At 40.8% G+C, this 16,262-nt stretch overlaps 1 protein-coding gene across 5 annotated transcripts in view; it reads left to right on the forward strand.

Annotated features, from left to right (window-relative positions):
* CPED1 (cadherin like and PC-esterase domain containing 1) overlaps positions 1-16,262 on the forward strand; it is a 288,777-nt gene that overhangs the window by 145,330 nt on the left and 127,185 nt on the right. The window contains exon 16 of one of the 5 annotated variants that reach the window (XM_080936445.1): positions 1,569-3,135. The exons of the other annotated variants lie outside the window; for them this stretch is intronic. Within the exon in view, the coding sequence (XP_080792571.1) occupies positions 1,569-1,592 (24 nt within the window). The 3' untranslated portion in view covers positions 1,593-3,135. Of the gene's footprint in view, positions 1-1,568; positions 3,136-16,262 lie in introns of those variants that run through there. 5 annotated transcript variants of the gene reach the window in all.

Here is a 16,262-nt window from a genome sequence, read left to right on the forward strand (position 1 = left end):
TTTGCACATGAACCTAAAGAATCTAGCAAAGTTGACTATGAGGATTATTACTTCTTAGTCACATCTCGGGCTTTGGTTACAGCACTGATAATGTGGCAAAGGTTTCAGTGAGAAGCAGGAGGGATGGAGTTTCCAACCACCAATTCTTAGTCACTTGAGAACTTTAGAATTAAACTCAGCAAAGTACGTATATATTGCAAAACTCAAAATGTTTAGATTTTCTAAACTTTTCCCCCTTTCTGCTGCTTTATCGTTAAGATTAATGTCCATGGCAAATTATAAGATAGACTGTTTAATTTGAGCTCCCAAAATATACATACAGCCTATATGGAAAGAAGTTAAACATTCTTCTTTAAAAAAAAATCTTCTTAAAAATAAATCACACTTTATGCTCTGGTAAAAGAAGAAATTGTAACTTCTCCCTGCATTTCAAATTCGATGTCGGTTTAACAGACTCTGTGTTCAGCTTTAAATTAGCATCTTTGTCCATTTGTGTTGTCATAACATACGGGCTGCAGCTGGGTAATTTATAAAGAATAGAAGTTCATTTCTCACAGTTCTGGAGGCTGAGACACTCAAGATCAAGTCTTTGGACCTTTACCTGCCAAGGCCTTCTGGATTAATCTCAAGACAGTAGTAGAGTCTAAAAGGACACACTATGTGCTCTGTTCCACATGTAAGAGGCCAAAGAGCAAGGCAAAATCCTCAGTTAGTGTTGCGGAAATTATATACAACTTTAAATTGTTATAACCGTAATTGAACTAAAGATAATTTCAAATAGTTTATTATGGTCAAGTACATAGTAATGTTTAAACATATAAAGGATAAAAAATGCTTATAATTTAAAGATATTTAAATATAGTTGCCCAAAGGAATTTTTGTCATTGTAGGTAAGAAGGACAATTTTTAAATATAATTGATATAAATAATTAGATTGGAACCACTTGATCTCAACCCCAGTGCTACTGTCTTTTGGTCCAGGATAATAAAAGGAAAGTTATCTAGACATTATCATAGACCCTTTTGAAAGTGGTGACAATGTGTGCTCCCAGACATTGCCAATGTCTCCCATGATGCAGAATCAGCACCAGTGAGAAGCCCCCTATAAAGCAGCCATTCTTCCTCGTGTAGCTCGGTGTTATGTGAGAGCAGGTGGCCTCCAGGCACTCCTCAAACGTTCTGTGCTGGAGCTTCTGTCTTCTACTTTATCATCCTTGCATTTTAGTTCATTCTAGTGCTGCTCCCGGTCAGCCATCTTTTCTAATGTAATCACTACCATCACACACTCAGAACATTACTGCATTGAGAGTTATCCATTAATATATAAGGCTCCACTGCTAAGAATAAAAGTTTAGAAAGTAATAAATGAACTGTTACTGTGGCTGAAAAATGTCATGATTGGGAAATAATAAAATATATTTATGATCTAAGGAAATTGAAATACATATGGAGAAATAGTTCCTTTACTACCTGTTTTCAAATCTAATTCTTGATGTAGATAACAAAAACTACAAAGAAATTAATTTGTGTACTTGATCTACAATCTATTGTGTATTTTGCCCCCAAAGCATCGTGTTGGGAAAGAGCCATAAATAAGATCTGCAAGAAGGTCACACAGCAAAAGCCTAGAGGACCAAGTTCCATGGATGTGTCTGCTAGAACCATTTTTATCTTAAAATGTATTACTGTACAGAAAGGAAAAGTCCCAAGAAAGAAGAAATAGTATTTGAAAATATGTTCAGCATTTATCTATACATTTTATTAACTGTCATAGGCCACTTTATAGAAAGAGAAACTACCTACTTAGATGCTGTGTCACTGAGTTCTATGCAGATAACTCCTATTCGGTGTTTAGAAATGCTTTATAATTCATTAATTCTTTCACCTTTCCCAACACCACCAGGAAATACAGTCAGGTGTCTCAAAAAGATGTTTGTCTAATGTCTTAGCAAGAAGTGATAATAGGATAGGAATGAACTCATCAATAATTATTGATGAAACACCAGTTCCGTCCCTCAGTGAGTTCACTGAGGGACCACATCCCGGTGGCTGTCTTGCCTGCTTCAGCTTCCCAGTTTTGCCGCAATGTCATCTATTGTGCTGTGACTGTGCTGTGCTCTCAGCTACTCATGAGTTCCGAGTGCCTGCTCTGCTCATACGCTGTGTTCGGGAGGGAGTCGGCAAGCTCAAAGACGCAGGAGTGGAAGTCTGAACACAGAACTTTCCTTATGTGCCAAGCCTTCACTCAGACACTTGCCCCTCCTGTTTTATTTACTTGTAACCCTGGACATGAGTAAACTAAAAAAAAAAAAAAAAAAAATTTCTCTTTCCTTTATAGAAAAAAAAAAAAAAAGAAAAGAAAAGAAAGGAAAGAATGAGAAGCCAAGATTTTAGAAGTGGTTAGAAACCTCCAGGCTTTCTATGTAATCTGTGGCAAACATGGGTTTTGCTACAAATTCTCCTCAACTCACATTGGGGTTACATCCTATTAAGCCTTCCATGCATTGAAACTACCTTGTCTAAAATCCGATTAGAGGCCAGTGATAAGGCTCAGCAGAAGAACATTTGCTGCCTGATGACTTGAATTTGGTCCTCAGGACACATGATGGAAGGAGAGAACCAACTGACTCTTGCAAGTTGTCCTCTGACCTCTACGTGAATATTGTGCCATGTCCCTCTGCCCTTCCCACCACCAAAGTCAACAAGTATAACAATTTTAAAAAATCAGTTTAGCACACTAGCTGCCAGGCCTCACAATGTACTAGAGTCTATTTCAGTAGGCTCCGACATTCAAATCTTGTCATGGGACCCAAAAATATTGTATGGCTTAGGCGTTGTGCCTAATAGAGAATGAATTCTCTTTATCTGTTTCAGTGTGGGGGATTTGTGGTGACTGAACCCATTTCATTATTAATGTCACAGGATGTATTAAGGACTCTTGACTAAAATGGTTAGTCTTGCTAGGTTTGCACAGTTGAAGCTGTAAATTGGATGAGTTTTTATGGGCTTTCTTCAAAATCCCACATGGTACCAAGGGAAAGCCAGGCAGGATTTTTTCTATAAGCAGTGTGTCACCTGGAATTTTTAGTGTAGGGAATGTCTTGGTAGCTGGGAGGCATTTTTACCCAAGTCACAGCCTTCTTTGTATGGAGTCCAATTTCTTAAAAAACATGTGACAATGGGCACGGTGTCCTGTAATTCACAATCTGTTTAGCACTTAAGATAAATGACCACTCTGCGTTGGTAAGAGAGTAGTGTTACACATCCATCCAGTGCATAACTTATGGTCAGACAAATTAGTGTTTAAATAAAATCTTTTGCTTGCCACATCTGTTTTGTGTGTCTTTCTGAGCCACATCTGCTTCCATTATTAGAAATGAACTCTTTCCTCTGTCAGCGCAGTAGAACCGATGCCGCCAGGAAGAAAACTGGGTCTTTCTTACTTCCCGTGTCTTGAGTGAGAAACTCTTCCTGGGACACACAGCACACATATCTCTGGCCCCTGAGAGGGATCCTACAAGAGACTGAAGTAATGATGGTGACAAATTCCAACACAGTGAACCAATGACTTTTTATTGGGTTTTCTAGTGGGGATGTGTGAGGGTTACTTATGGGAGCAGAGAGGGTTGAAAAGCCCATCCCACCAGGGTTGACATCTCAGAAAGCTGCAGCCTGGGAGCTCTCTGTGCAACTTGCACAATTACTTACACAAGTCCTCCCAAATGTCCTCTGGGGAGCTCAGAGTCTCCTCCTCCCTTGGCGTTGTATATTTATAAGCTGAGGAGGGGCCACCAAAATGTCCTGACTTTCTGCTTTCTGAGAAGACACCTTGTTCTCCTCTGGAGTCTCATAAGCCTCTCCTTCCCTCCTGGAGGAAATGTGTCCATCAAAAAACTCTTCTGTGCATGACAATCATATCTAGAATGAACGTTTCTATTTTCTTTCCTCTGGCTGCTCGGAATGTCTGAGAACTTGTGCTCTGGTTAGTAGGCTGGGTAGGAAAACAGAAGAGAGAAGGGGTGCTCTTTTAGTTGTTGTGGTTGTTCGTGTCTTTAGAAAAACACTTTGAAGGAACTGGATTTGGAATATGGCATTTGAAGGTAGCATGGCGGGAAGGAGGAGTTGAAGGGGTCTCTTTAATAGCTTCAGATCCCGGCTCTCGATTTGCGTCAGCTCTAATATCTCCAAGGGGTCCTGGAGCTTTGCTTTAATATTTTCCACATCCTTCCCCATTTCTCAAGTCCAAAGGAACTCTGCCAAAAGTTTTCACCAGGAAAGAGACCAAACCAACAGCAGAGCATGGCTTACTGGAAAAAGACATGGTAAGCCACATGGGTTGGCTCTCCACAGGACAAGGGAAGCAAAGGATGCCCCTTGTCCCTGGCACTGTCAGCGGCTCACAAGGCCTGCCCTCGAGTCCCTGATGAATGTGTCCCATATGACGTTCATGGCCAATGTGGTATGTTACTTCAGAGTTGTAAAAACTCCCAGGTAAATGTCTTTGTCCTAAAAACTTCAAAATCTGGAGCAGAATAGTGACAAATGAAAGAAGAATAATATCATGTCTCTGAAAATATGTACAGTTAACACTCAATTTATTGAGTACCTACTTTTTTCCAGGTAGTTTATTAACTACAAACGGTTGTTTTATTTTCTGGCTCTAATATAAAAGTAGTACCTATGGTTACAACGTAGTGTTGTGGAATTATGCATGGCCCTTCAATGATGTTATGTTTCTTTTCAAGCAAAATGCTACCAAATGCAAAGCTTACTGCAGGACAGTCATCTTGTGGAGCCACAGCTCTATTGCCTCCTCCCATAGACTCCCGATGTGCTTATGAGCTGCACGTGATGGTGTTCTGCAAAACTGCAGCCATTTATCATCAACCCTTGGGGACACTTACATTGTCATTAGTGAGACATGCTGATGAGCTTTCTTTCGGCAGACTATAATGATTCAATTTTCTGTTCAAAGAAAGCCTGGCCAACATTTCGATTAGGTAACACTGAGAAAACTTTGCATATGCTCTTAACTGTGACGTTCCCTACCATAGGTCGGTGCTGGTGGAGCAAGGGTCTGTTTGCAGATGGCTTCAGTAATCAAGGGGATGTAACCTGGCTTGCCTTATGTTCCGAGAAGACAGAATCAGGGCACTTAATGCTGAAAAAATTTTCTTCCTTCCTTCCTTCCTTCCTTCCTTCCTTCCTTCCTTCCTTCCTTCCTTCCTTCCTTCCACCCCTTCCCTCCCTTTCTTCTTTCCTTCCTCCTTCCTTCCCTTCCTCCTTCCCTTTCTCTCTCCCTTCCTTCTTCCCTTTCTCTCTCCCTTCCTCCTTCCCTCCCTCCCTCCCTTCCTCCCTTCCTTCTTTTCTTCCCCCCTCCATTCCTCCCTCCCTCCATTCCTTTCTTCTATCCTTCCTCCTTCCGTTCCTCTCTCCCTCCCCTCTCTTTCTGTAGTGATTAGAGTTTAAACCTTATTTAATACCTGTTATATGCCAGGTGCTATTTTAATTGCTTAAGGTTCACTAATTGGAATTTTAAAACAAAACACAGAGTATGTAATCTCACAGCTTTCCCACAGATAGAGAAATAGAGGCTCGGAGAACTGGCTAATGTCACCCAGCTCTTAGGGACAAAGTCTACTTTGGACTGTGAATCTGGCCCCAGAGTTACTTCGAAGCTGATTGACCAGCTGCAATCTGTCATCAATATGTCATTCTATTGGAGACAAGGTCATAAAATGAACACACGTTTCCAATCACCTTCAGCCAAAGAGTTAACTTTTTTCTATAAAAGAAAATTTTAATTTGTAAGTAATTAGCGAGTGATTATACATGTCTCTGTTTCTCTCTCTCTCTCTCTCTCTCTCTCTCTCTCTCTCTCTCTCTTTCTCTCTCTCTCTCTCTCTCTCTCTCTCTCTCTCTCTGTGTGTGTGTGTGTGTGTGTGTGTGTGTGTGTGTGTGACAACTTTGTGGAGCCATTTTATTTCTTCAACCACGTTAATCCTAGGGATCAAACTCAGGCTGAATGGCAAACACTTCTATGCCTAAGCCAGTGGTTCTCAACCTATGTGCTGTGACCTTTCAGAGGGGTCACATATCAGATATCCTGCATATCAGATACTTATATTACAATTTATTATAGTAGAAAAATTGCAGTTATAAGAACAGCAACAAAATAATCTGACAGTTTTTGGTCACCACATCATCATGAGCTGTGTTACAGGGTCTCAGCATTAGGAAAGTTGGGAACGACTGCTCTCGTCCATCTTGATGGTCTTATAAAAGACAATTTTCAATCAACTGGGACATGGCTCTTAACAGCATGGAAAGACCGTGAGATGGACTTGTGGAAGAGCGGTACCAAGGAGACTGGAAACCAGTCCACGCAGAAGATGGCCTTGGGTGGAGAACATTAGTTGGAAGAAATGAGTTGTGGAGCTTGGCCCTAGGTATAGGACTAATCAGACTTCTGAAGTCAAAATTTGGCTGTTTGGTGTTCCGATGTCTCCTTATGTTTGTTAGGGGCATGTTGACAAACAACTCTTTGCCTTGTGTGTAAGCAAACCTCAGTGATTTATTCAGTGTTCATCCTGTTTACCAATGGTCTTTGTTCATCTGTGGGAAAAGTGACTGAAGCCAGACTTGTCCCTGAGCTTGCTGGGCCAGCTCTTTAGAGTCCAGGAAGTTCCTAGTACAGAAATAGTCATTCTAGTGTGAGAAGATGACATATTACAAACTGTAAAACTTCTTCCCTTGACTAAAAGGTGTCCCTGACTTTTAATTTAACATTGATTTAACAATATATATATATATATATATATATATATATATATATATATATATATATAATGAATTTCAGTCATTTTTACTCTACCCCACAGCCTTCACCTATCTCCCTCCTTTTGGAACCCCTATTTTGTGTATTTGTTTTGTGTGTGACTCACTGAGGTCAACTGGATTTTCTTGCCCAGTTATAGGTGAGAGGCCATTTCTTATGTCAAGGACAGCTTCCCAGTAACTGTACTACTGGACGAACAAATGATACTCCTTCTCCCAACAGTCGTCAACTGTCAACCGTCCCCCTGTGGGGAGTAGGACCTCAAGGTTCTTCCCACATCCATAATGAAATGTTTACGGGCCCAATTTTGAGCAGAAGGTTTTATTCAGATAACCACAGCGACAGTTCGTTCACGGTGCAACAACTGTACCATGCCTAGGAGAAAAAATCTTTCTGCTACATGTTTCTTCAACCTTTGGCCCTTACATTCTTTCTGTGTCCTGTTCAGAGATGTAATCTGAGCCTCGGAGCAGGTGATGTCACGGTTCCATTAAGGGATGAGCAGTTCGCCAACATGAATTCTCTCTGCACTTTGGCAGGTATTGGCTTCCTCAGGAATCCGTGCCTGCTGCAGTAAGAAACCCCTCTGAGCGTACCACTAATCTGTGGAGGTAAATATGAGATGGAGAAGACTGTCTGATAATGGGAATTTAGCAAAATAATAGCAGTATATTCCAGACTGGTGACTCTGACCTCCTCAGCCATGAGGCTCTTTGACCAAGCTCACAAAAAAAAAAAAAAAAAAAAAAAAAAAAAAAAAAAAAAAAAAAGGTAGAAATTTCTTCCTACAGAGCAAGTCACACACCCAATTAACAAGTGACTGATGTAACACCCCACTCAGGTCACCTCTGTATTAGCAAGCAAAATCGCTGGCTGTACTATGCTCCTATTTGTTAAGAATTAGTGAGAATATTTTGATATCACAAAATACAAAAAAAAAAAGACTATAAATTTTTTGTAACAGGAATGCAGTATAGTTTGAAGAGTTATAAATTAGGACTTAGAAAGTCATCCTTGGGATGCCCTCTCCCAGGGTGAGACCTGCCTCAGTAATTGCAAACCCTTAGTAGGCCATCGATCAATAAATAATTTCAGGCCACAAAGTCAACCTATAAAATATAATTTCTACAGTCCTTTCTGGTGCCGTGGACAACTTTCATGTCAGTAAGAAGCTAAGTAAAGATACATTTCTGTGTCAAACTAAACTAAACGAAAGCAACAAGCTGAAAACAAAGGATTGGCGCAGAGTCCCTAAAATAGCCTGTCCTGCCTGGGATCCCTCGTCCCTCCCTTCTTAGTCCATCTGTGACCACAAAGACCCTCAGACTGGCACACTTCCCTCACTGCCACCTGGCCACATGAACAGCCTCTCAGCCCCTTTCTTAGCCAGAGCACAAATATTAGATGAATTTCCTTTGAACTTTGCTCCCTCTTGGCTCTTAACACAGCCTAACTGCTTAGAAGAAACAGGCTGAGGGAGCCACAGAATCCCTTATTAATCATCTCTTTCTTTCTTGAGAACTGAATGCAGAAAGAATTTTTTCTCCCCGCATTTCTCTCTAAGGTACTTGACATGCTTGCGATTAAGGAAGCTGTCCTACTTCTCAGAGATTGAATTAGATTTTGCCACTGCAAAGGGGAAATGTTATCAAAACGGGACACTAAAGCTTTTAAGCTTTTTGTACTACGACGACAGTGTTGCTAACCATGAGAGATGGGCATTTTCTCTGTGATGCTGTGTGAAGGAACGTATGTCTTCAGATTCCTTCACATGTAACTTGATCCGCCAATCCCTATGTAAATAACTCAGCGCTCAATCTAATAAAACGATCCGTGTTTCGTGCTATGAGGAAGCATTCTAGAATGTTATAGTCTTTTTAACACCATTATCCAGTTGGAACATTTTAAACCATAATGATAATAATTTCCAGCTGTCTCAAATCCTAAAAGTAAAGTGCCATCCCCCCCAAATATATTTTGTTACTGAGACATGTGTAAACAATTATGACTATCTAAACCATGCTGGTATTGGTTTTCAAATGCTCTCCAAACTGGAGGGGAAAACAGCCTCTAATGAATATGTTGATAAATACATCCAACTTCAAAAGTTGCTTTTTAGACCCACAGAATGAAGATTTTGCTTTTTATTTGGTATAATAAAAAATGGTATAAATTCTGAATTTCACATTCAAAAAAGAGAAAAAGGCATGTGTGCAGTTTATCCTTCTGATTTAGAAAAATTGCCTTTTCCAAGAATTTGGGGCAGGGGGGATTTGCAAGTAGAAGGAGAGCAATTCATTTTCAATGAAATTCCAATTTGGGAGAAATCAAAGAGGAATGAAAGTTCCCTTTGTCTCAGTCTGTTTGTTTTTCTATTTCAAGAAATAGGAACACATAGATTCACATCAAGCCAAGAAGGAAGAACAAAGATGTATAAACTTTAAAATGGTGTCTAAACTTTGTTTCCTTAGTAAGCCTGCCTTTATTTTTGCTGAAATGCCCCAGCAGACTCATCCAAATTCTGAATCCAAATTCTGAATCCATAGGAAAGCCTCAGACTTAGCTGGGTGTGGTTCCGGGTGGTAAGATCATGGTAGGTGTGTTTGCCTTAGCACCAGAGGAAGCCAAAGCCACTAACTCAGTGGCCGAGTCTTGCCCCACTGCACGCCTGTCTGTAGTCTACATCTGCCTTTAGTGTATGCATCTGAGCACCTACTGATAAGTCTTATGTACTATAGCTTCCAGAATTACATTTCTTTTAAGTTAAATTATATGGACCAATTCAAATCCATCCTATTTTAAAGTTATTTTGTTGCAGGCAATCTGAATTAGAACAATGTTTTTCCTCTAGCCTCAGGCTTTTTGCATACTGAAGGGCTTTGAGACACTTAAGGGGAACACTGCACAAGTTTCTGTATAGGGGAGGGAGGTGAGAGAGAGGGGAAAGGAAAAGAGCACCTTTCGCCTCCACTTCCTTGGGGAAAAAAATGGGCCCCGCTGCTTTCTTCTCCCTGGAGTAACAATCTGTGAAGTCTGGACATGATTTGAAGAGAAAGAGGAAGTACTTCCATCTCCGTGGGTGTCTGCATAGTAACAGGGCCCGAAGAATAGTATGGAACTTGGAGAATGGGAGAAGAAACTTGCTAGAAATTTCCCAGCCTAAGGAGTTCTAAAGATCAGCCGGGAATTTTCCAGACCTTGAGATGCTATCTGTTCCCAGCCACGGAGCACAGACTCAGAACCTGTAGAAAGCAGGAAGCCTGGTTCTGTAGACAGGCTTGTCAGAGGGACAACCTGGGAAGAGAGGCTCTAAGAAGCATGCGCAAGAGAAGTTAACTGAGACTCCAATGTCCCAAGCAGCGTCCTCCATCCACATCAAGTACAGGCAATGAATTAGACCAATAGTGTCAGGCCTGGAAAAGAGACCTACCTCCCCTTGCCCATTTTTCAACTTCAGATAAAAGGAGGAAGCCTAGAGAAAGCATATGAGAACAGGCCACCATGGCAACCATTTATCCCAGATGTCACAGTTTAAAACAACCTTGATTTACTAGTTCAAAGTTTCCTAACTCAGAAGCACAAAGACAATTTGACCAAGTTTCTTACTCGGATCTTAAGAACTCATACCAAGATGTTGACTGGGCTGAATTATAGAGGCCCCGAAGAAGCATTCACTCCCAATCTCACCCGAGGTGGAGACTGAATTCAGTCCCTCCTAGCTGTGTGACTGAGGTCCATGTGTTGTTGGCCAAGGGCTGCTCACAACTGGTCATACCCTTGCCACGTAGTCCTGTCGTCTCTGAAGCTGGATCCGTCTCATGATCTGTCTCCGTCTTCCCCAACTCTGGCCTCAGATTTAAGGCCTTCGATTTAAGGTAAGCTGAATCAGGGCTTTGACTACACTTTTCAAATTCTGCACAATACCCTGACTGTGTAGGCTTGATTCACTAACAGGGAAAAGTATACCCATCCTATTAGATGTAACGTATGTCTCCACCCACCATAAGCTAAGGAGCAACAACTCTATCCTGCCTAAGGAGAGCTTTCGATCCAACATAAGATAAAAGTAAGCTGCTTTTAGTAAGTGGCAATAACAGAAGGAAGCTATGGAAATTCCATAGCGTTAAGAATACAAAGCCCACTAATAAAGAGGATGGGTTGATATGTGGAACATTATAGTAGCGGTTACTGGAGAAATAAAACTCAACTGAAGTTCGTACTGGGATAACCTCACATACTAGACAGTCCTTCCTAAAAAGTTCCTGTGTCCCTGACACTATCCTTGCCACATCTTGATCACTTTCATATATATCATAGCATATGTGAGGTATGATCATCACAGCAAACAAGAGGGAGGCCTAGATATAAGGCCAGTTCTGTCTGGTGTCCAGGTCTGTGACATACATGAACCGTTAGACAGTTAGATCTTTAAGTGCTGCGGAACTGTTTACTCATGACGCTAAGGGAGGAAACATGTACCCACACAACATGTTTCTCAAAGCCATGGGTATCTTCCTGATCCACTCATGTCTGCCCCCAGTAATTCCCCATTAATTGGTATGTATAATACACGTACACTGGCTTCTCTTCCTCCCAAGGTTCGCAGATTCTTTATAAATTGAAAGGTCTGGCTAAAGGGCTGGAAACACAAATCTATTCCGAGGTGGATTAATGCGGATGGCAGAATCAGGACGGCGCTGAGGCAAAAGTGTGCAAAGCTTTGTTCACAGGAAGGCGCCTGCCCTGTTGAGAGAGAAAGTACCTAGCCCACGCTGCATGACTGTTGCCATTTTTGGAATGCTAGCTCGGTGGTGTCAGATCTGATTCTTCAGATGAAACCAAAGATTTGGATTTTAATGGAAGATCTCTCCAGGATTATAGGTTGGTCGCTAAGCCTTAAAAAAGGAACACCCCACATGGCAAACAAAGAAAGAAATGAAATTCTAAGATCAGAGTCAACCCAGAGGCCTTTAGTCTGGCTCTTTTGATGTTCTCCAACCCACTCGCATTAATAATAATAATCTAAACCTCTGTGTGTGGAGAGGAATGGAAGCTGAGGAAAGAGGCAATGGTCAGAATAATTCATACTGCTCATGTTGAATCCAATTCAAATTGGCATCCAAGATGAAGGGCTCACTAACCAGTATAACTGGGGAAATTGATACTGTTGGTATAGTCTTGTGCTTAAATGGTGTCACCTGTTTTTTCCCACCCACTACTCTGCTCTCCCATTGTCTCCCACCTCCACATTTTACAGAGGAGCCACTGGGCAGATGTAGGTCCTACTTCTCTGTGTATGGCCGTGACCGTATAAGGCTTCAGGACTTACCACATTCCCAGATGTTCTTATAAAATCTGCGAGCAACTCGTTATCTATGGTTGGATTTAGTGTTTGCTGTTGTTTGACTGGAGCCAATGAGGTTCCATCTTAGAGATGGTGAGAAGTTAATCCCTCACAAATGCTATGGCTGACTATGAACAGGAGTCAGCTGCACAAGTACAGAGCAAACAACCAGGTAAACAGAGGGATGGTGGTGAGAGAAAAAGAAAGAACAGTCCAGAGTCTATGTAGGGGTCATCTTTTCCAGTCCCCAGACTTTCCATCCAAAAAGTCTTAATGAGAGTCCTACCCTGACTCCCTTCTTCCAATGGGCCCATCCATTTCTCTTACAGTCTGTGGATCACCTTCACTTAAGGCATACACCTTCAACTTTCATTAGCTTTTCTGTCAGACTTATTATTTGACACTCATTCTCTGCCCCCTAAAGCCTTCCATTATGTTTACATTGTTAGCCAGAGTTCCTGAGTGCCAAGAATAAAAGGCAGTTCTGGCTAAGCCAAGCAGAAGGGCGTATGCAGAGCATGTCTGATAACTCACAGGGTTCTGAGCTGTTGAGGGAAAGGTGAAAGAACTTGGAAATAGAATTAAGGAGAGTAAGAGGATTAATTATGTCGCATCACGGAGCCACATACTCTAGATGCCACCGACTACAGTAATCCTGGACACAATCCTTTTGCCAGACCCCATAGGCTGATGCTTCTGCCTCTGCTGATGGGCACAGAGCTGTGACTGAATTCTCATCGGCCCCTTCAAACAATGTGTCACTGCTCCAAATTAAAAATGTTGAGGTAAAGCGTCAAGTTGGCTAAGTTTACAGCCCATGTTCTTGCACAGTGGAATAGGCAGAGGGAGCAGAAATTCCTGGCTTTATAGGAGAGAATTTCTTCAAGCCAAAAATGGGTTGGATAATAGGTAGTAACAACAAATGACTTAATCCTGAGAGAATAATTTATTAAGCCACCCAAAAGATGACAGCTACCACTTCAGGGTAAGCAAATCCATTCTCCTCCCGAAAGGTCCCCAGTGAAGAATGAATAGCCTTGTTTCCCTTTAAGTGTGGAAATGCACAATACTTGACCACTGTGGCAATGTTATCGAACTGGGGCATTGCAGGGTTCATGGGACAAAACAAACTCTAGAATCTCATTTAAATTTTCAAACACAAACTTTAAATACACGGAAAGCTGGAAGTGTGTTCCTGGTCTTGAATTCTTGCCCCTTCATTGTTTAGATGTTTATAAGCACCCAGGATTCATAAAAGTTCATAATATCCGAGTCTGATTCAAAGGTCCAGTTAAAAAAAAAAAAAAAAAGAGCATGTCCCTTTCCAGGCACTGCAAGGTCTGCTTACTCCTGGCCACCTGTTCTGAGGTTTAAAGGGGCTGCTTGCTACGAAGGGTCTGAAGATTATATCTACAACTGACCACCCAGTTTCTCCCCAGCATCTTGTGGGATTCACAAATTAAATACATTTAGGTTTTTAAGTGTTTCTGACTGCTTATGTACATTGGAAGTGTTTATGAATCAGCTATCAGCTGACTTCACTTCCTTTCTTCTTTGTCTGGTTTTCTTTATGATGTCGATTCTCAAACTTAAACATGTAGTGATGTCTCTGGAGATCCCTTGAAACAAATCATTGGACAACATCAAGTGCTGACTAAGTAATACCTTGAGAAGAGCCCAATACTTTGCATGTGTACAAAGTTCCCAGAGTCTGCTTCTGCCCTGTATCATGTGTGTGTGTGTGTGTGTGTGTGTGTGTGATATACAATCCCCTATATAAAATCACTTTACATCATATCCATACATATGTCTATGTATATATTTCACATATATGTATATATGTATATGAATATGTGTGTATATATATATATATATATATATATATATATATATATATATATATATAATCACATGCTTTTAGCTTCATGCATCCCGCATGTGTTTCTCATAGAAAGCAGTTCTGCACTCCATTCGCCAGGATGTCAGGAAATACTGTGTCTTACCCCTTCATAAACACCATGTCATTGCTTGTGAAGAGCTTGGTTTTTAGTTTACTAACAGTAGGCAAATATTCTTTTTCAGAAAGCAAAATCCCTCTGTTATAGTAGGCTTTTCAGTATCTCTCAAAGACCAAAATACTAACAAGGCTTGGTCCTGCCTGTCTCAGCCCAGCTGAGAAGTGAGTCAACTTCGTAGGTGGAACCTACTGAGAGGTTGAGTATATTTGGGACATGCCCTTGAAGGGGACTGAGACCCTCATCTCTCCCTCTTCTCCGACACCCTTGGCTATGTGTTAAGCAGTTTTGTTCTGTAACATGTCCCAGCTGAGTAGGACGGTTGCATGTCCAAATCGACAGGGCCAATCAACCAGTGACAAACCTCCAAAGCTATGAAACCCTGAGCCAGAATACACTTTTTGCCTTTATAACTTGATTATCTTAGGCATTTGTTATAGAAATGGAAAACTAACACAATCTGAGCTGTGGTTCTTACTGTGATTTTACTGTGAACCTTATATTGACTATTTTTGTAATATAAAATTGTATTACAATACATTGTATTCCTATTCATTATCTATCTGAACACCGTCCAGATTTCCCAATGTGATGCTAAGCAATAAAAACATTCTTCTGTTTTTTTTTTCTTGACATCTTTAAAACGTTCAAGGACATCTGTAATTTGCATATCCAAAATGTCACATTAAGTTGAGTATTCAAATGATTGTTTCTATGACATGAACTACCATTTCAGTTTTATTTGTTTTTGTCAAATAGAATTCAAATCTATTAAAACAGATAAATGGAACAAAAGCAAAGATGAAAAGTTCACCAAACATCACATACAAGACCTGCCAACAAATGTGTTGGTTCAAAGTTATTAAAGTATTCAGTAGCAGGATTTCTTGATTTCATTTGTTTCTGTTTGATGATTAGGTGTGATTTTGTAAAAGTTCTCTTAAGGAGCAACTATATTTTCTTTGTTCAGAGTTTGAAAGTTAAAATTATCTGGGGCTGCAGAGATGGGTCAGAGGTTAAGTATGCTTGCAGCTCTTGCAGAGGACCCAGGTTCTATTCCTGCACCCACAAGGCAGCTCACAATGCCTTTAAATCCAGCTGCAGGAGATCCTGCACCCTCTTCGACCTCATAAGGCCTCTGTACACATGTGGTACACACACCTACACTCAGACACTCAAACATGTACATAACTGTTTTTTTCACCAGGCATTGGCAGTGCATGTCTTAAATCCCAGAACTTGGGAGGCAGAGTTAGGCGAATCTCTGTTTTGAGGCCAGTCTGGTCTACAGAATGTGTTCCAGGACAGGCAGGGCTACACAGAGAGATCCTCACAAAAAAAAAAAATAAATAAAAGAAGAAGAAGAAGAGGAAGAAGATGAGGAGGGGGAAAGGAGGGAGGAGAAAGAGGGAGAGGGGGGAGGAGGAGGAGAACAAACCAAAATTGGTTAGTAATGAAAATAAAATATGTTTATATTTGAGATTCAATAACTATTCTCAAACCATCTTTGTTCCCTTCTCTTGGTATTTACTCATGACAGAATGACAGCATGTGACTCCTCTGTGTGTTACTACTTGTCACCATTCTGACTCTGACCCTTGGAGTTCTCCCTGTGAGATTCACACCCCTGGCGCGTGTCAGTCTTCCGTGTGGTCTAAACTGGTTTCTAATTTTTTCCTTACTTCTCCCTCCCTTCCTACTTCTCATTTTCTTCCTTTCTTTCTCTATTGTATGTGTGAGTTAAACTATCATAGTTCAGAAGAGTCTCTTACAATATTCTATAAATAGAGTTTTTGATAGTCGACCGTTTCCTTGATTCTGATTTGTATGCACACCATTCATATGCCACTGGACTGCTAGATTTCTAGTCTCTGCATCAAACCAGAATATGACTTCATACTTCTGTGGTTTTTATAAACTTCGTGCTATTGACAGCTACCCAAGACTTTGGGAACAGTATAATGAGTGTGGCTACTTTGATAAAAAGCCTCTCTCTTACTGAATAAGTTCAGTACATCTGATTCTGCCCATTTTAGAAGGCTAATTTGTAAATTAGAGTAAATAC

This window comes from Micromys minutus (assembly GCF_963924665.1).
Source record: "Micromys minutus genome assembly, chromosome: 23".
NCBI lineage: Eukaryota > Metazoa > Chordata > Mammalia > Rodentia > Muridae > Micromys > Micromys minutus.